This window comes from Sander vitreus, chromosome 9, assembly GCF_031162955.1.
Source record: "Sander vitreus isolate 19-12246 chromosome 9, sanVit1, whole genome shotgun sequence".
Taxonomy (NCBI): domain Eukaryota; kingdom Metazoa; phylum Chordata; class Actinopteri; order Perciformes; family Percidae; genus Sander; species Sander vitreus.
This window is the reverse complement of record NC_135863.1, coordinates 11,048,431-11,069,415: the sequence shown is the minus strand read 5'-3', so window position 1 is coordinate 11,069,415 and position 20,985 is coordinate 11,048,431. Positions and strand designations below refer to the sequence as shown.

Here is a 20,985-nt window from a genome sequence, read left to right as displayed (position 1 = left end):
TTCCTGACTTACTAAAATTGTTTCTAAGAAGCCTATCATTGTTTAGGACTACTTGTTTGAAGAATGAGACTTCACATAGCATGCCTAAGAAAGGAAGAGTTGTTTAGATTTTTAAATAATCTATAAATCGGGAACTCTCTGTGCGTGTGTCCCCACTAGAGTGCGGATCGGGCCGCATTTTTCTGTCCGAGCCCGGCCCGCGTCTGACAGAGCAGTAACCGAACCCGACCCGAGCCCGACAGGCATTAAGATATTTATGTCCGAGCCCGACCCGAACCCGACACAGTTAAAATCAATTTTTTTTCCCTCATACTAATGGCAAATGTATGTTTGTTTGTGTGGAAAGCCCGCTTTTATTAAGCAACTGTAGGAAGGCATTCAGAAATGTCAACAGGTGAGCGCATGGTAGTCCTCCGTCCAGATATCCGTTGTCATTCCGATCAAATTTACCTCAGTCAGATTGTCATTTAGCTGCTCAACCAGCTTTGTGCGTTTCTCTGTTGCCAGCTCACGGCACCGTTTTGACACAGTGGTGGGATCAGGCAGTAGCCTACGTCCTGCGCTGCCACTGAACCATATGTAGCACTAACGTTAATAAGCTGCTGGGAAACAAGCAATCGGCCCTTTCTGAACAGGCAGGCACTCAAAACGAGCACTGCACTAGTTATTTCAATTAAGAAACAGGATTATTGGGAGTGTGTTCAACATACCTTTCTCCTGCACTGCTACAACACAAATGTAGTGTGGAGAACCAGTTTACCTTCAGATAACAAGGGCGTGCATGGTGATCCTTAACTACACAGTGGCTCATATTGTCTTTTGGTAAGATTTACAAATATCAATACTTTATTTGTTCTACTCAATTAGTTTCTACTAGGGCTGCAACTAATGATTATTTTAATAAAGAAAATCATTTTTTCGATAATTGATTGATCGTTTGTTCTATAAAATTTGAAAAAAATGCAGATCCAACATCGCAGAAGCCCAAGGTGACATCTTCAAATGTCTCATTGTGTCTGACCAACAACCCTAAAGATGTTCAGTTTACTTTTATATGTGAAAAAGACAAGCAGAAAATCCTGCCCGTTGAAAAATGACTGAAACTGTTAATTGATTATCAAAATAGTTGCAGATTATTTTTCTGTCTACTCAATGAATGATATTAAGTGTTTTTCAGTCAGTAGCTGAGTGCTAGGCTTTATAATATCAGATAGCTCCTCTCCTTCTTCTTGTTTTTTTTTTCTACCAAAAATACACACTTTATGGTCTAGGACAGATGGGCATTATGCTACTTAGCAAGTAGAACTGAGATTTCTTTGTCTCTTCCCACTGAGATTTAACTCCACCAATGAGATTATTTCCGCCATTTCAGAGCAGCTCTGCCTTGAGAGATGTTTATGTAACTACAACTCTAATCTGCAGCATGGCCATGTCAGTTGAGCAGGGAAAACTGATGAGAGCCAAAATACAAAGAGGAAAACTTCTGTCAACAGACTCAAGACTGAAGGGACTGTGTGCACCGGCAGCAACAGCATGCCCAGCTTGAGCTATAGATGTCCAAGACTCTGTGTGTGTGTGTGTGTGTGTGTGTGTGTGTGTGTGTGTGTGTGTGTGTGTGTGTGTGTGTAAAGGGCAGGAGGGAGTGTTAAATAATCATCTGGTCCTGAAAAGAAGGGGCAAACTTTGACCAATAACAAATCAACTGAGCACATTGTGACACCAGGGTGAACAGTCCACAATAGCGCTGACATAATTATTCAATTAATCAATTATTAGACTGACAGAAAATCACCACCTATTTTGACAACTGATGAATTGTTTGTCATTTTCTAAGAAAAATGCTTAGTATTGAATGGTTGCTGCTTCTCAAATATTGGGAGTTTTTCTCTGTTTTATAGCCCATGAATTCAATATGTTTATATATATGTTTGTTGGACAAAAAATGCAATTTGACAACCTCAGGCTCTGACATTTTATAGAACCTAAAATTATTCTTGAAAATAATTGTTTGCAGCCATATAATTGTCAAGTATTTGCAGTTTCCAACTTCTCAAATGTGAGGATTTGCTGCTTTTCTCTATTTTATACATATATATACAATCTGAACACATTACCTTGGGCTCTGGGTGATTGTAACAGGCATTTTCACTCATCTCTGAATCTTTAATTAACCAGATAGATAATTGACAGATAAAACAATAAAAAAAATAATCATTATATCAAACAGGCCGAACATCAGTTCCAGTCAGTCATCCAGTGGCGTGGCCCCTATCAGACAGTGAACAGCTTCAGGTTTTATCTCCAGTCATAACAGTAACCATGACAAACAATTGTCAACTGTCACTTTCAGTCAGTAACTATAATCACACCAATAGCCACCGATATAAACTGAGATTGCACAGGGTTTTTCTTCATATAAAATACCTTTTTGGGTCTTTAGATTAGTGTGGTACTGTGAGCCCATGCACATAGCTAGCTAGCTAGCTGTTGGCTTTATTCATAAGGAAATTATAGACCTGCTCTAATGTTAACTAACGTTACATCCAATGTCTGACAAAGAAAACTGCACGTTGTGTCACGTATTTGGAGGCATTACCTCTGGGAATTTTTATTTTAGAGCAAATATTACCAACTGTATTAGCTACTTTCAGTTAAGTTATTTTCTGGACAAAAGCTGTGTATCCCAAACTCATGCTGAGCAGGAGCAAACACAGGATTATTCAACTCTATAGAGCAGCTATCTTATGTTGGGAATGTTTTAACACAAGGTCACTATAAAAGTATTACCATTCATAAATTAGACGTGTGAAGAGCAGCTGCGACCGGTACAATTATATATGACAGCATTTTAATATTAAAAAAGCCTACATAAACCGGTAAACTCCGGATAAGTAACGTTAACGTTACCTTTTTGAGCGCTTCAGCAAAGCTCCCGGAACAAATTGGGACTTGTTCTGGTTTGGCACCGCAGACCATTGACTTGGATCCGACATGCTGGAGAAGTTAATGATGATTTCAGAAAACTGAAGCTCGGGTCTATGTGAAACCCGCTCCTGCTGCTGCTGCTCTTCCCACCATCGCCTCCTCTTCTCGGCGGTTCCTTTTGTATTCTGTCTTCCTCGTGCAGTCCCAACGGCCCTGGAGCTGCCGTTACATCCTCCGGTCGGCTCTCTTACCGCGGTCCTGTCCCCGAAACATCACCTCCATGTCGGTTTGTTTGACGTGTGTGTAATAACGTTCACACAGCAGCAGCACACTTTTGTTTGGCCAAACAGACGGTGCTGGTTGCTTGTGTGTCCGTGTGTGAGCAAGCTGGAGCCTGATGCTGCGTTCAAGTGCTGCTCGTTACCTCCGGCTTCTTACTGCTACAAAAATCTGCTACACTTTAGGGCTGCAACTAACGATTATTTATCAAACATCACAATATCACAATTTATCAAAGCCCAAGGTGATAACTTCAAATCGCTTGTTTTGCCTGTCCAACAGCCGAAAGCCCAATGATATTCTATTTCCAATGCTACGAAATCTGAAAAAAACGTTTGAAAACCTGAAACCAGTGATTCTTTTGGCATTGATGCTTGAGAAGTGGCTTGTTCTTTTGATAGATTATCAAAAAATACATATTAGAGTGCTACTTTGCCCAACAAGCAAAACATTTGATTTGATTTTAAGTTTTGACTAAAAGTAGCCTACCCCAAATTATACTTAGATAAAAATATTTAGAAAAATGTGATGAAAGACAGCAGCTATTTTTCCTCCGCAGGCTGAGGAGGTTCAACTTTGACTCCAGGATACTCTGCAACTTCTACAGGTGCACTATCGAGAGTGTCCTGACTGGCTGCATTACCGCCCTCAACCGCAAGCTTTACAGAGGGTGGAAACTGCCAAGACAGAGCTGCCATACATGGAGGACCTCTACTGGTAACCACAGTGGCTCCTACGTTGCTCAAGTGCTACAAAACTACTAAAAGCTGAACATAGCCTGCCTTTAAATAAACCTTTTCTCTAGTTAACACCTTGACTATTGTTAGGCTGCAATAGTTTGATAACATAACACAGCTGAGTGGTGGAGAGGGTCATAGTACTGCTCTTTTTTTTTAAAGTCGATAACTAAAAGCTGTGATGTAATCCTACGATAATAAGTAACAGGTTATGTGAATTTCACTGTCTGAACTTGTTGATATTTTGAGCTACTTTTCACTTTTTCAAATGAACTGGTTGCAATAGTTACAGACAATGCACTACATCAGTCTAATTCAAATACATGAGATGTTGCCTGTTTTTGAGACATTGCCAAAGGATTTTTTATTATATTAAAATGTTTAGCTAAAGGGACCCTGAAGAATGTTTTAAGAGCAATTGATATAAATGTGATCTATAATGTGAGCTATCTACGACGTTAGAATAGGGCATTTTTATAGTAAGCTACAACCCCTGATATAATGTGTGTATGTATAGTTGTGCGTTAAACATGCAGAGTAATTGTTCAAAGTTAAAAATAGTCACTATCAAGAATCACTCTCTTCACATTTACCTATTTGGTCACTCATGTGCATTCATATCCTAGTGCGAATTTCCTACAGAACTTGAAAGCACCTTAAGATGTTGTTGGGTTATGCCATGAGGAGTCTGGTAGAGGGAGGATTCGAGCCAAACTTTTAAACAGTGGTACATTCCACTGCATAGAGTACCTCTAGCGTTCATATGTAATCGATACCCAGTATATTTAATTTTATTTTATATCAGAACAAATACATCTCTCACTTCAATAATTGAGGTAGATACATAAAAAATGCAGGAATACCTTAAACCAGAGATCTTTAACATGGGGTCTGCGACCTTTAGGGGGTCCTCTGAGTTACTCCAGGGGGACCGCAACATTTTGTTTTCTTTAAAAATTAAAATGTCTGAAAATATACATCAATATGAAACACTGTGCCTTCCACATGTATGTTTAACATTAAAACATGATGTATAAAATGAATATCCACCCAGTTTAATATGCAGCTCACTTTTAAACAATATATGTAGTAGTAGTAGGGTCCCAGCTCTGTCTCTCTTTCAGCTTTTCAGCTAAGGAGTACTTGGCCTAAAAAACGCTGACGACACCTGCCTTACACAAAAGTAGTACTACTTATATGCAGTATAGCTGATGTAGCCTATTTACAAAGTGAGGAGAACTGTATGTGTGCTTGGTATGATGATTATAATTAGTATGCTGCACATTTGTGGATTTCACTAGCTTTCCTTTTTATTTGATGCTATCGGCATTACTCTCACGAGTGTCCATTTTGTCAAATGATCCCCTCGCTCCTCTATTCTGCAGTGTCTCTCCAAGACCACGACTAGTAAGACTTGTTTGTGCCTCAGACAGCCTGGTCACAAAGGTGAACAAATATATGGAGTCTCCTCACCCTCGGTCACTTCTAAATATAGACATTTCTTTTTACCGGGCCTTGACTTTTTAGTAGCATTTTAAGTGATTGGTTCACTCCTATTTAACATATTGCTCATTACATCTCAAACCCAGATGGAAATGATTACTCATGTTAATTTGATGTCGCTTTGATTATTGTAAGTCCCTTTTGTATAGTTTGGTACTTGCACTGGTTCCCCATCAAATTTAGAATTTCAGTTCAAACTTCTCACATTTGCATTAACATCTGCATTGTCAGGTAACGCCATGGTAATCTACTACAGCTGTATCAGCAGTAGGCCACTGAGGTCATCAGATCGTGGCATATTAGTTACATCTGATCAATATTGTTGTGGCTGCTAAACTGTCAAAATCTTAAAAAAACATTTGTTTAGGTTATTTGTCTGTATTTGCTTTTACAGTATTTCCATATTGCTTTAATGCATTTCATGCCTTTTTCAAATTTTAGAACTCTGCTTTATTAAGGTGCCATAATAATAAAATGACAAAAGTTTATTATATGCTGCACTCTCCCAGTACACTTAATACGAATCCTGCACTAGGTACCAGACAGCCCTTGTGTCATCTCTGCATCCATGCCATCAAGTCAAGCCTTTAACATATTCAGTGTATCAGAATCAAAGGGGGATGCCAGGGAGCAATTTACTTGCATACAAATATAGATTCTGATGCAAGAGAATGAACATGTTTCTGGATGTTGAACAACCCAGAGGCAGTCTCCAATGCAAAATGTTGTGAAGAATGATGCCAACAAATGTTCATTCTGCCATACTGTCGCATCAGATTACTTAAGACTGTGTGAAAACCTTGTTGTGTTAAGGAATTCATGTTTATGGAATTTCATTTTTGCATCTCCACTAAACATTTGCTCATTTTTCAACAGAGCAAATGGGATCCACTGTACAGTGTGTGGTGTGACAGCATAGCACTGCTCACACATCCAGAAACATGCTGGATGCAGCCGCCTCTGTTTGCAGTGTTGCCTTCCTCCACAGCACCCAGCACCGTTGCCAAGCAACCCACATAGACTTAGAGACAACTAATAAACGATGGATCTTCACTGGTGAAACAGAAGCACCTTAATATTCAAAAAACAACTCAGACTTATTGCATATTTCCTTTCTTTCCATTTTTATTCCATTTACATTTCAAACTTTCTATGAAGTTATACTGTGTGATCTGTAATTAGAAAACCACACATCAAACACTGAGGTGAGCTGTTAATTTGACTGTTGTTGTTGTTGTTGTTGTAGTTAAGATCTTCGTCAGCAGATGGACTTTGCCGCAGTTGTCCTATAATTACAGATGTTCAAATGACAAGATTGTGTGATATGATTGAAAGTGCTAAATGGACATTGTGGTGAGATTGTTTCCCAATTGCTGTTTTAAAGGTCAAGAATTAACTTTCTTTTTTTTTTAAATCAAATATCCAGATAATAAAAAATATTATTTTGAAGAAGCATCTATGATTTATGTTACCAAAGTCTTATTATATAGTCAATACATTTTTTGTGACATTGAAAATAATGTGGCATTTTCCTAGTAGGAATTAGTGGACGTAAAATCGCTGGGCACTGTAGTTTTTAGCAAACATGACTCAAACAGGAGAAAATATTTTTTTTGTTAAGGGACTATGTTTAACAGTAGATTAATACACATTTGGTGCTCTAGTGAGTATTTGTGACAACAGGATGGGGTATGTAGGACTGAATTTGTGGTAATGACGTGACTTGTCAACCAGTGCAAAAAGGTGGCTCATTTCTGTTTTTAATAGTTTTTAGACCAAATAGCTTCATCAGCCTTTAGCTACTTTTTACGTGGATCAGTTAATTCTTGGTTTTTGTGGTGAACCGACTCATTGATGAGAGCCTTTTTTGTGCACTTAACATGTTCACTCCATAGAAACAGTCTGTGTGTGACTGCTGTCTTACCTCCAGGGATGAAGGGTTTGTAAGGGGCTGCAGGGACTGCAGGGGCTGCATGGGCTCAGGAGGGTGGGGCTCTGGCATGTGGGCGACAAACTGTAAGGCAAGACATGTTCACATGGATTAGTACGCTGACTCAGCACCTCAGCACACCGGCATCGTGGGTTAGATGTTGATGCCTGCTTCTCGTTGGCAGACATCAACAGGCGATTGTGACAGACAGACACTCACCAAGTGGGTGATGCTGCTGCCTCTCTGTTAGCATTGTTTGTTACAGGGTGGTTGGATGCAACACTGGGTGCATCTGATTAGTCGGCTTCTAACCTCTCGTGAGCTCTTACTGTACACCACCGGAAGTTGGCAACTGCGTGTAAACACACCAGAAAGGAAGTTGCATCATCCAACACGTGTTTACTAAACTTCTAATGCAACAAGTAACAGTGTAGGACAGTGTGTGGCATCTGGGAACACACTGTATGTTATGATGTTGAGGATTGCCTTCAGATCCCCAAGAACAATAACTGTTGGGTTCATGTGTGCCCTGCACAAAATAAAATCTTCAGACTGTACTTTTTAAAATAAAATATTGTCTACCATTTCAAATCGTAATGCACTATAGCTTTGCATCAAAATATGCATGCTCAGCCATCCTAAGGTCTATGTCTACCTGATGCTGACCCAGCGCAGAAGCTGTTTTCTATTGATTTTCCTGCTCAGATGTAAGCTCTGCCTTGTGGGCTCCACAGTGCTGCTATTGTCTCAGTGCTGCAGAGGCTTCTCAGTGCTAAACACAGCACCGGCTACCAAAGCACTAATGAACGTGTTGTCATAGTAATGCAGGGAGGAAGGTTGAAAAAACAACTCCTTGCACAAAGACACCTCATTCTGTTGTGTCAGCTCATAATTACACAACGCATGCAACTCATTACGTTGTATTTTATCTTAACACGTTTTCTCTTTCAGACCCCTAAACCAAAGCCCTCTACGGTGCTTAAGTGAGTAATCACCCGTCATTTCCATTTTGTAGCCACTTCAAGTGTGTAAACTGAGTAGAAAATCTCAGACTGACTCATTGGTGACATTCACACAGAATTTCTGATTTGTGCAGATGTTCAGGTTGATACACTCTGAAATTAAGTGCAGTGGCAACTACAATGGTGGCAAGATAGCAGCAGGATTGTCTTCACTGCCAAAGTAACAATCACTGACTTGTATTCAGAAGTATCGGCATATTTCAAGATAGTCTAGTCATATTGTTGCACATCACTTACTGAGTAAAATATTTAAATTATCAATGAAAATCACAAAACAAGGATGCTGCTTTAAGACATCTTTTCTAAGCATGTGCATCTTGCAAAAAGTTTAGTGTGTACCTAAAAAACACAATTTTCTGAATACATACGCCAATGTTATGCCATGCTTGTCATTTTTGCACTGCTGGAGGTGAAAGAGCCAATCCTGAAACCTATATGTCACAGCATCTGTTTCAAGCAGACGTGTGTCTGATGCGTCCATCAACAGCCACAAGTAAAACCCTGAAACCCTCCCTGCTTGTCAAGCGTGAAACCTCCTCTGTATCTGCGCGGGAGCAGCGAAGAGCCTAAAAATTAAAATTAAACAAAAACAATGCATGCTCTGCTGAGATGATCCACGGAGGAGGCAGATTGATGGATCAGAGAATGGGGATGTGAGCAGGGAGCTCCTACGCCTTATGGATCAGCATCTAGTGGGCAGCAGGTACCCCGCCTCTTTCCCCGCAAAAAAAGAGGCTACGTTCCCTCTGGAGGAAGAGTGGGTAGATATAAGACTGCAGCCATGTCCTTTGATGCAGATAGGATTCACAGGTTGATAATTATATGGAAAACAAATATCTGTTGTGCTAAGGACTGAGAGCCATTTGTCCATCTTGGTGGTGTGAGGGCGATCATATGATTCATGCAGGAATCATGGACTTTATGTGAGGTTAAAAAAGGAGACAATAGAGCTGGGAAAACAAAACATCATGAGGACAGAATTCCACATGAGGCATGCACTGTACCTTTAAGTTAAACTGTCTGATTAAAGTAAAAGATCTGTAAAACTTAACAGTGTGGAGAAACTGAAAGATATAATCCCACTGATATTTGAACTGCCTGAAACTTTAGACAGAAGAACTCCTCATCTTCGCAAGTTTTCTGTTGTTTCAGTGGTTTGGTTTTACAAGTTTAACCAGCCATACATCGACAAAGCTGGATATCTATATAAGCAACATCCAGTAGGGGTAAATAAATTAGTTTAAAGATTAACACACAGCCAGGAAAACTGCCAATGAGTTTTACTAATAATACTGATGTTTCATAAGCAACGTGCAATAGATGAGACAACTTCTCAAATGCAGTCCTGCTTTCAAAAATACAAAATACAAGAGTAAACTAAAAGCTGTTAACTAGCGTCCTGGCAAAAGTCATCACACTGAGAGAAAGCTTGAGGAAATATTTGCATTTCCATCAGATTCAACTACTGTTTTGATCTCACAGCTTTAGTGATGGTTGTTTTTGTGTTGGTTTAACTGCAGCCACTTTAAAAGTATGCTTTGAAACTGGAGTGCACGGGTACCATTAAGACTACATGCGTAGGCTACACTATTATTTCAATCTTATTACAACTTTTTTTTAAAACAAGTTTCACATGGCAGTTTGCGGTTTGACACCAGCACCAGAGGATAAAATAAAAAGCAGAACTTACTCCAGTGTCAGAGAGGGGATCTTCAGTTTATCTCGCCTCGACTTCATTCTTGCTGATCACCAAGCAGGGGCTTCACTTACGGTCTCACGGCCGGCTTCCAGCCACTCATCGCTGCGGTGGGTGACTAAAAATAACCTGTTAAACAGAGTATCGTTTACCAGCGACTTTAGCGGATTCCAGAGAGATTTTTTTCCGTGTGAATATATACAGTAAAACGCAGTTACATTTAAAAACAAATGACGCGTCTAGGCAGTTTTGCGCGTTTCGCCTCTCGTCTGTCTCCAAGGCGCACTAGAGTACGACTGCCACAAAACCGAGGGAGCGACGGGTCATCGCTAACCTCCATGTGACTAGAGGGAAGGTAGAGAGGAAGGGAGGGAGAAAGGGAGAAAAGGGGGAGTCTATTGGAAGGGGTGGCTAAATCAATTTGGGCGGTGGGTGACAGTCAACACAGGCCACGTTGGGTGAGGACGAGGGGGAAAGTTGGCGTTGGGGCTGAAATGTAAGTTCACAGACCTGGTTATTCCGCTTTTACTGTTATAAAAAAAGAGGGACATTGTTTTTGTCATAAAACATAACGTCTCATCATATAATGTAACGTGTTTCTGTCCTGCTGCCTCTTTTTCCAGCTGCTTATCCGTGTAATAGGCTACCACATGACACGACGCCAAAATAAAAGTGTTCACTCTGTAGCCTATTGTTTGATGAGGTCATCTATAAGTCCATTATTTCTTTCTCTGTGCGCTGAAACAAAATGAAGCAGAGCCGTGAACACTGGCAGGCTGCTGGTCGTGATGAGGCTGGGGAATACCTCCGCTGGAAACCGTGACAGCTGCTACACATGATGCGTTTCTCACTCTCTCTGCTGTATGTGTGTGTGTGTGTGTGTGTGTGTGTGTGTGTGTGTGTGAGTGTGAGTGTGTTAGTGTGTTTGTGCGTACGCATGCCGCGACCGTGTGTAGCCAAATCACATTTTTGTGCATCTGCTTTATTTCCCGGCTCCTGTGTGTGTGTGTGTGTGTGTGTGTGTGTGTGTGTGTGTGTGTGTGTGTGTGTGTGTGTGTGTGTGTTTGTTTGATATGTGTGTGTGTGTGTGTGTGTGTGTGTGTGTGTGTGTGTGTGTGTGTGTGTGTGTGTGTGTGTTGCTGTACTACTCAAGTCCTAGCAACAAGGCAAACCATCATCAGCTTTGTTTCTATGGAATGCCTGTATCTCTAACGTGATGATAACAGTGTCTTCCTGGTTGCTAGGGAGCTGGTGATGGTTTGCCTTGTTGCTAGGACTTGAGTAGTACAGCAACACACACACACACACACACACACACACACACACACACACACACACACACACACACACACACACACACACACACACACACACACGCACACAATCAGAGTCAGTCTTCCTCCAGCATGATTGACATGCTACAGCATATTTACTTGGTTTCACCAGTATGTTTCTTGTTGACTTTAGGAATCTATAAGTCCTTAACAGCCTCTAATGCAATATTGTAAGCTTTACATTACATGCCATGATATTCTTAGGCTTAATATTGTTGGTAGTAGTTGTAGCTTTTTGGTTTAATTGGGGAGTTTACTCTAAGTGTATGACTGGTATTTCCACCTTGACAATGAAAAGAAAAATCCAATTATCCAGTCCAGTCACATGTTGGAAGACTTCAGTTGATGTCTTGAGAGAATGGTAAATCGTGCACAACTAAAATTAAGTGGCATCTGTCCTAAGCACTGGTTGCAAGATCACAATGAAAAAAACTGAAAATTGCAGGATGGCTTTACCTGTGTGTCTGAAACCACCTGTTGAACCAAATGTGCAGAAAAAGGAGCCTGTGTGTGTGTGTGTGTGTGTGTGTGTGTGTGTGTGTGCGTGCGTGTGTGCGTGCGTGCGTGTGTGCGTGCATACATGCGCATGTGTGTGTGTGTGTGTGTGTGTGTGTGTGTGTGTGTGGAAGGTGGGGGGTATCTTGGTAATTGTTTTTTTAGAGCAGCATTTAATAGGAGTGTCGGTTTCTCAGTTACCATGGCGATAACGGCTTTCCTACTCTTCCCTTCCTATCAGTCTGTGTGTGCTTCCTCCCATCTCTGCTGTGTGAGATGAAGCTTAGTTAAATGTTGTTTTCAACAATTGTCCCTGAGTAAATGGCAAGTGAGATTGTGGGTTGAATATGCTATACTGGACTGTTTTTAACATTACATCATGTTTTGTTTTGAATCAACTATAAAGATGAAGAGTAAATTGTCTTACACTAGAAACGGTAGAGAACACAGTAAATGAGTTAGTACTATAGCTTGCGTCTTTCTGATACAATAGACAAATACAAAAGCTATGGAGCTCTTGTATGAGCTGATGTATACTACATCATATTAAATAAGTTTTAACATGAGCAGAAAAAAACATTGTTACACACAATATTGTTTAAAAAATTGCTCGTATTAACATTACAGCTAAGAAAAAAAAATGTGTGTAGAGTTCCTCTTAAAAATGTTTTTACAGAGAAGCTCAGAGTAATGCTTTGTGGGTAACTGTGAGACACACACATCCAAAATCTCACCCACAGATATTGAAGGCTTCAATAACAAGAGAGAGAGGACTCAGGCAGGAATCACTGCGCACCAAAACCTGAGCAACGTGAGGGGAAGCAGTGTTGCTGCATCATGGGAGGAGAGGAAAAGAGGAGACCGTGTGGAGATGGACGGCATGGACCTGACTAACAACTCATGGTTAATGCTAACCATGAGTTGCTAAGAGTAGATTAACAGTATGCAAATAGTCTATGCTAAACAAAGGATAATAACAAACCAAAGTGAACACCACATATAAAACATGCAAAGCTTGCCATCCCAAAATCCAAAGTCCAATGTCTTTTTCTCCATCGTTGAACATCTCACCTGCCCCTGAAACAGGAGCAGAGCCAGATGTTGTAAACATTCTGGGCTCAGCCCAAACCTAGAGGGGTCCGAGGTCATACATTTGGGCTCATTGAATCCACAAGAGTCTCACCTTTCCAGTTATACACAATGTATGCAACTCCAAGACTGTTTAGTGACCCCAGTATGTAAAAAAATTCAAATTCAGTATTTTAGAATAGGCGAAAATAACACATTTGTACTGCATGAGAAAAACTGCATGTTTTTTTGCCTCAAACTGTATGGGATTAGCATACAGTTGGCATGTCTAAAGGGGAGACTCATGGGTACCCATAGAACCCATTTTCATTCAGATATCTGGAGGTAAGAGGTCAAGGGACTTTGTTTTTCCTTGCCATAATAAAGCTTAACTTTGGAGCGTTATTTAGCACCCTTCCCAACAAGCTAGCATGACATAATTGGTACCAATCGTCTAGTTCTCTAGGCTCTGAAAGACAGTACAGTCGGCCTAGAAGATTCAGAGCTTTTGGGAAAACATTTGTGGATAGAGCCCCAGAAGCCTGATTGTGATGATTGTGCTTTGGTTTAAAGAAATGCCAATAAACCAGTGGACGTTTTTCTTCCATCCCGGAACGCTGTGTGGACTAGCCAGACCCTCCTCCAAAGCGCTGTTGAGGAAGGTCTGGCAATGCGAGACTGACACACAATGAACTGAAGATGCTTCCCCAGATGAAATTATAATGGCTCCAGACTTCAGCTGAGGCACTTATTCAGAGGCCTTCAGTTATGTCTTCATTGACTCATTTACAAAACCGCTAAAACCTCTGTTATGTATTTGTGTGTGTGTGTGTGTGTGTGTGTGTGTGTGTGTGTGTGTGTGTGTGTGTGTGTGTGTGTGTGTGTGTGTGTGTGTGTGTGTGTGTGTGTGTGTGATCACGTGTCTAGGGCTTTGCAAGTGATTTGCATCGTACTATTCAGTCCACAAGGTGGCGCTGGAATACAACGAGAGCAGAATAGTCACAGCATCTAAATCTCCAGTATTTGGTTTATCTTGTCAGAAATGTACATTACAAATTAACTATAATGTGTAAGCAGAAAGAAAACTCATTCATCACTCACTCATCACTTTTTACTTGCATATAACAGTCATTAGTTCAAAATGTCTTTGTGTAATTTCTAAAAGAAAATAAGAGTGTAAAGAAGAATATTTCCTTTTCCTCAATCAGGAGGCTCCTGTTTTACAAAAATTAATCAAATCAATCTATTTGTCACGTTTTAGGGGAGGGAAGATGTGGGCTGCATTTGAAAACACAATTAGCTGTTTACAGATTTTGCCCAAAAGCTGAAGCCCTCCAACACGGCTGTGATTGACAGATGGTGCACTACATCGCCTACAAGTTTGCGCCCCTTTCAGCTGAGTCACCAGCTTTAGTGGTTTAGGCCACAGGGTCTTCCTCTGCAGTGGTTTGCAGTGGTGGTACTGTGAAAAGAGTGGGAACAGGAACTGCAATGAAAATGACCAACTCCATCAACCACTGAAACCAAAAATCCTACCAACAAAACCCCCCATGGTACCTGCTGTTTTGTCCTAAAGTCATCAAATTGTGACTTCAAAGCCCCCAACTTCCTCTGCTGTGGTTAAAGTGTTGCCTTTGTGTGTGTGTGTGTGTGTGTGTGTGTGCGTGCGTGCGTGCGTGCGTGCGTGCGTGCGTGCGTGCGTGCATGTCTTGCTGATTTTTACTGATATAGCCACTAACATTGCAAAATCAGATTTTCTAAAGAAAATGGGACAATGTTTCTTGGAGGACAAGTTGCTGTTGATTCTCTCGAAAGTAACTTTTTTTGTGAGAATGAAAACTGACTTTACCCAAGTCCATTGACACTGTTTTCTGTGTGTAACATTTTTCTTAAAACGTGAAGGAAACCTCCTCAGCTGAGTTCCTCACAGTCTGCACCACATGTCCATGAACCTCTTTGAAGACTTCCGCTACAGGAGGTGCTTGTGATGCTGTAGGTAGATAAATAGTGTTCAAGCAAGTTCCTGTCTACAGTTTCCTCCTCTCAGGCACACAAACTGCTACTTTAGTAGAAATATCAAACCAAAGGATTCAACACACCAAGGCAGCTCATATAAATCAGTAATATCAAATTATCAAAGGCCACCTCGCCGGGCCTGCAGGCAACACAAATCTTCTATCATGGTTGATAACATCGTCTCAAAGCCTCTTGGGTTAGTTTTGATTGTCATAGCTCGCATGGTATTCAACGGTAAGCTGTCTTCTTAGTTGTCTTCATTAAGTGGTTGACGTTTTAGGATTTTATGTAACTTTAAAATGTAATTTTTACTGCTTTCTGTAACTTATTTTTTGTATTTCTTCTTTGTTCTGTAATAATCAATTTTTTTAAGTAATTGTGGCTCATAATGTGTAGCCTATATATAATGATAGACAGGATACATGGTTAGTGTGTAGGTGGTACTTTAATATACTGGAAATATCCTAAATGTTTTAACCTGAGTCAGGGGTTTTGTAGACATAAAACAGTTTTAACGGCACAAACTGAAATCTTTGACATATGTCCTCACACACACACACACACACGCGCGCACACACACACACACACACACACACACACACACACACACACACACACGCATACTCTACGCACACATGCACGCACACACTCAAACACAAACACACAGTGAAGGGTTTAAAGGATGTTTTCTAACATATATAATGGTTGTCATACCTTAATCTAGTAATAATTACTTTGCCCCCCAAAAACCAGCTTTAGCTAAAGCTAGTGGCTATCTCGCCAGCTAGCTTTTACTCAAAATAACGTTTCTCAGTGGCAGGTAGTGCAGTAAGGGGTTGTAGAGGCCACAGATTAACAAATGTGTGTATGAGTGTATTTACGGCAACCTGGGCAGAAATACACAGCCCGAGAGCAGTTACTGCAGTTTGGTTTTTAGCCTTGTTTGTAGTTACTCCGTTTTGCTTTTATAGGGCAGAGTAGTCATTGCAATCACTTACTCGCACACATCCCTTGTCTTGTCTCCATACAGGCACCAGCCGAGGGGAGGTCACAGGGATCCTTGGCAACAACACCACCCTTGAATTCAAATTTAACATCAGTGTCACAAAACATTTTGCAGTTTATACCACAAACCACACAAAGATTGCTGAGTATTCACAGGGCAAAATTTCCTCAAGTGGAGGCGATTTTGACGTCTACCCTAAAAATATGTCTGTGTTTTTCCACATTACAAATCTCCAACTATATCACAGTAGAATTTACTGGGCCAGTTTGTTCATGGACTCAGGATTCATAATAGAAAGTAAAAAGGTGCAGCTGATCGTCAGAGAGGAGAACAGAAGCAGCACAGGTAAGATCAGACTCTATTATTATTCAAACTATATTATGATTAGGATCCAGGAAGTGACACCAATATAGATCAATATTAAAGAAGGGCCCTTTTGTGTGTCTGTGGAGTGTGCAGCATACTGTAAGAAGACCATAAAGACGTCTAGTTTTTTTATTATGGTCGGTAGATCTATACACATTACAATATTATAAAACAAATATTTACTAATCCTACAGTAAATTACCAGATCATTGTCAATATCTTTTAAAATATAAGGCTGGTAGTATTCTATATTTTCTTGTCAAATCCAACAAAAAGACCAAAACCATCAATGAATTGATTCTGCTAACAAGTATTTCCTGTGTAACAAAAGTTGGTTTGTGCCTCTGTGCCAAAGAGCTCCATTGTTATCAAAGAACTATTAAAAACACATCATTGAGCAACCATTTTGCACTGGGTGACCATTCATAAGGATGAAAATGTGTGTACTATGGATATAATCCTCTATACATGTAATATCAAATTGCAATTTTGATATATATTGTGATCTAGTGGATGGACTGCACTTAAAATTATTTTCGACCTTAGCAGGACAACATTGATTTACATTGCCTCCCATTCACTCATACACACTCACACACTGATGGGGACGAAGCTGCCTTGCAAGGACACTCAACATTAAGACATGGAAGAGCTGGAGATCAAACCACCAACCCTATTTTCTAAATAGAATTTCTGTTAATAGCTAATGCTTCTTAGCACTAAACACAAAGTACAGCTGAGGCTGATGTCATATTTACATTTGCAGGTATTTAGTCATAAACCAAAGGACAATTTCGAATTTTGGCTTGAAAATGGCTGTAGATGGGAAAAAAATCATACAATTCATCCTCGGGGACATGAATGTCTGTACCAAATTGAATGGCAATATATCCATTAGTGGTGGAGTGACCAATCAACATTCCAATGCCACGATGCTATGTAGCATGGTGAAAAATTACAGTATCCATGTGATTTATGAAATTACTGAGCTTTTTTAATATAAATGTGACCATTTTAAAGATTTGTATTTTTAGTAGGGAGGAATGGGCTTCCAAAGGTAAGTCAGAAAGTAGTGAGACAGACGGACTAACGCATTGCTAGTTTTTGTCTTATCATGGAAATTGTTGACACTAACATATATAGAACTATATAGAATAACAGTTACTTAGAGCTGCTACACCTTCACTTTAGCTCACATCAGATATGCTATTTAACACCTCAAAGTATATTAGTGTCTGTGTTGGTAAAATGCTCATCTTGTTATAATAAATAAAAATATGATACTGTATTAGTGTAATTGTACAGGAAAAATACAGTCAAACAATACATTTCATTTGGCTATACAGTAAGATAGAGTCTTTTGAACAATTATATTAATAAATAACCTAACCATTGGTTAAAGACATGTTGGTGAGAAGAAATAATTTCCTGCTGAGATATGTGTGTATTTTCATAATTTCTTTTTAACTCCTACAGTTACTCCAAAGCTGAATGACACCACAATAAATAAAGAGAGTGGAAGTCCCAGTCACATCGTCATCACTGTCCTTGTGGTTTCACCTGTCGTGCTGTTGGCTGCAGCACTTCCCTTGTTGATCTGGTGTCTCGTGAAAACCAACGGTATGGAAAGTGACGGTCCAAAAATTCCTTTCTTCTCTGTATTTGTTATACTTGTCTGCCATATCTGATACTTCAGGCTTTTCGGTGATATTATTATTATTATTATCAGTGTTGTGTCTGTTTTCAGGTTTGACTTACACTGGCCCTTGGTTGCTTGTAATGTTGCTAAAATAGGAATTTAAGCTGTACTCAGTATGCAACTTTAAACTTTAATCCAAAATTATGACTGGGATTCATTTAAACACAGAGACAGAAGTATTTTCTACATTTTTCAAGCAAGGTGAGAAGAATAATTGTTATTCTGTGGAAAAAAAATTGCAATTGTGTGGTGAGATGCTCAAAAATGCAAACAAGATTGCAGTTTCATATCCTTTTGATACATAATGATTCACAGCTTCTGAAAAGACGTCCTCCTTCAGTGCATGCAAATGTGAATGCATCTACTATCACAAAGGGACAGGTGGAAAATAAATGCATTATTTGTTCACTATTACCAGCGCTTTCACTTCAGAGACAAACCCCTCTGGCCTACTTTGAGTAGGAACATCGCCTCTTTGAAATATTTTGACACCCTTTGCGACCTCAGAAACCACACTCGATGATTTCCCGAACATGTATACAAATGCAAGGTTTCGCTGACGGTGCGCTCCTGTATTAAGTCATGCAAGTCCAAACTTTGTCCACAGATAGGGCTGCGAGTCTTCAAACACACAACTCAGCAAACGAGTTGGTGCAGATAAACAGTTTTGTGCTCATCTGCACCTTGCTGGCTGTTGTGCACTGCCAAATGATACTTGCGGTGCAGAGTTAAATGTAAAAGATCAATGATACAGTCAGACTTAATCAAACTATTACAGAATGAATAGGTTTTACTTCAATATAACATCAATATGACCACTATTTTGTCTCATCCTTTAAACTGACTATTGTAATATGTTACTGGTATTAGCATTTTGCAGATATTTTGAAAAGAAGATCTACTCTTGTGTCTTGGCCCGAGTCAGTTAGCCTAGCATAAAGACTGGAAGCAGGGGGAAACAGCTAACATGGATCCGTCCAAAGTTAAACAAATCTGCCTTACTAATTAATACTTTGTATCTTATTTATTTTAGTTTTTCAGAAAAACTGAAATATAGAAACAATGTGTGGTTTTATGGGAAGTTACGTGCTGGTATAATTACGGGCTGAAAAAACTACTGCACAGTTCATCTGTTGAACTATTTGTAACAAACTATATTTTTATTATGTACTGTAGGCCTTCATATGTTTTGGTCACACGCTCGTTCCACCTTAGCTCTATTCAGATTTCCTACCCTTTAACTAACTTAACACTTTCAGACCTTATAACAAAGCAAAGCTGTTGATTAATGGTATATTCAAATCCACGTCTTGCACTGATTAAGTTGATTATTAGCCCGACAGGCTCAATATTTCACCTGTTTTGCATCTTTTACAGACAAACAACCACCGTCAGAACAATGCTCCAATCCCACAGTACAAGTAAGAACACACTTATCTTTTCCCGCCATATGTATATGCCAAAGTAAATATTTAAAACATCCACAGACATTTTTCAGTTGACTCTGACCGTCTTTGCAGGAAACAGTTGAAGCGTCCTACAATGTGCCTGCACCCCCACTGGTCTACAGTGTCCTGGACTTTCCCAAAAGATCTTCTGCAGTTCCCGAGATTAATCCAGGTGATACAGAGTACGCTGCAGTCAACTATCTCCCAGAAAAGAGACAAGTGTGACATGTAGCTGAATGTAAACCAGCTGCTCTCTCTTGGTTTGGGTAAAGATATCCAAGATGACTTGTAAGTATGCTAAATGTTTTTCATATCTCAATAATGAACCCTCAGAGCATGTACTTTAGGCTTCTTGCAATAATTTAAAAGCAAAAGAGTTTGGAGGGGAAGAGTTGTTGCTTGGGTTGTATGTATGTCGGTGTCACTTTGTTTTTGGTGGTCGTGAGATTGAAATGTTGACAGCTGCTGCGGCAAACCACAAGTCAGCTCACATAGTTGTACAGTAACAAACCAACTTCTTGATTTTTTTGTTTTTGTTTTTGTTTGCTCTTTATTTGTCTCATCTGTCCACTAAACCCTTAAAGGCAAAGTCTGGAGATATTTTTTGTTATTGTTAACAAATGCCATAAAAAGACCAAAACAATGAGTTGATCCTACTAACACGTATTTTCTGTATAGTCAAAGTCTAATACCTATCTTATTCCTCTGTTCCTGAAGGCTCTGACACACCAACCAGACGACCGACTGTCGGCAGAAAAGGCAGTCGGAACACACCGAACAGACTCGAGTCACTGACCACGCCAGACTGTCCGATGGCCGATAATCGGGTTGGTGTGTCAGCGCCTTTAGACCTCCATTGTTGTCAAAAAACTAAACTAACTAAACACATCAGGTACCTTCATTATGATGAACATGGGCACTGTAGTTCATTTTGAGTCCCACAAACATTTTCTTTCTTCTTCTAAGTACTCACTGGATCACCAAATGTGTATTAATGTGCCACTAAAAATAGTCTTACAAAAATGCACTATTTATTTCTGTTTGAGTAACATTTTCTAAAAACTACAGTGCTCACTGTTTTGGTAAATTATTTATCCTTTTGATTATACATTTAAAAAGAACTAAACATTAAACATCATTGTTTTTTTAGTTGTTTTTTTTACATACAATACATATATTTTTGTCTTCAGTAGGATCAAATGGGCTTGCGTCTGAATGCTACAAACATTGTCAATGCATTCTCACGAACGGGTTCATATGATATCGTAAGAAAGGTTATGCACACTAAAACGTATGATATTATACGAAAACTAGGAGACCGCTGGCTGGTCACATGACATCGGCTACAAAGCTCCGTGCTACAGAGCGGCAGTTGCTACTTGTTTAAGCCGCTACAGAGCTTTGTGACACGGCTACAGACCTCCGTCACAGCTCGGTCGTATCAGCGGCAGTCAGTAGATC

General features: G+C 39.9%; 2 protein-coding genes across 3 annotated transcripts in view; one reads left to right on the top strand and one right to left on the bottom strand.

The window, feature by feature from the left end:
* Nucleotides 1-3,320, bottom strand: part of mast3b (microtubule associated serine/threonine kinase 3b) — a 28,239-nt gene extending 24,919 nt beyond the window's left edge. Inside the window, exon 1 of the mRNA XM_078258738.1 lies at nt 2,908-3,320. Within this exon, the coding sequence (XP_078114864.1) occupies nt 2,908-2,993 (86 nt within the window). The 5' untranslated portion in view covers nt 2,994-3,320. The remainder of the gene's footprint in view (nt 1-2,907) is intronic.
* Nucleotides 3,321-15,003: 11,683 nt separating this feature from the next.
* On the top strand, nt 15,004-20,684 carry LOC144523276 (uncharacterized). Of its 2 annotated transcripts, XR_013502490.1 has the most exons (6): nt 15,004-15,239; nt 16,036-16,356; nt 17,854-17,997; nt 19,454-19,497; nt 19,597-19,812; nt 20,242-20,684. XR_013502490.1 is itself a non-coding variant. In XM_078258737.1 (5 exons), exons 1-5 carry the CDS (start codon nt 15,170-15,172, stop codon nt 19,747-19,749), a joined length of 732 nt encoding a protein of 243 aa, XP_078114863.1. In that variant the 5' UTR covers nt 15,004-15,169; the 3' UTR covers nt 19,750-20,684. The 2 variants fall into 2 exon arrangements, 1 of the variants encoding a protein (XP_078114863.1); XM_078258737.1 differs by having other exon boundaries at nt 19,597-20,684.
* Nucleotides 20,685-20,985: the final 301 nt, after the last annotated feature.

Excerpts from the sequence above, each read along its gene's own strand:
- LOC144523276 (XM_078258737.1), top strand. The coding sequence starts at position 15,170 with ATGGTTGATAACATCGTCTCAAAGCCTCTTGGGTTAGTTTTGATTGTC. Across the intron at positions 17,998-19,453 it reads GTGTCTCGTGAAAACCAACG|ACAAACAACCACCGTCAGAA; the intron begins GTATGGAAAGTG and ends CATCTTTTACAG. Across the intron at positions 19,498-19,596 it reads GCTCCAATCCCACAGTACAA|GAAACAGTTGAAGCGTCCTA; the intron begins GTAAGAACACAC and ends CCGTCTTTGCAG.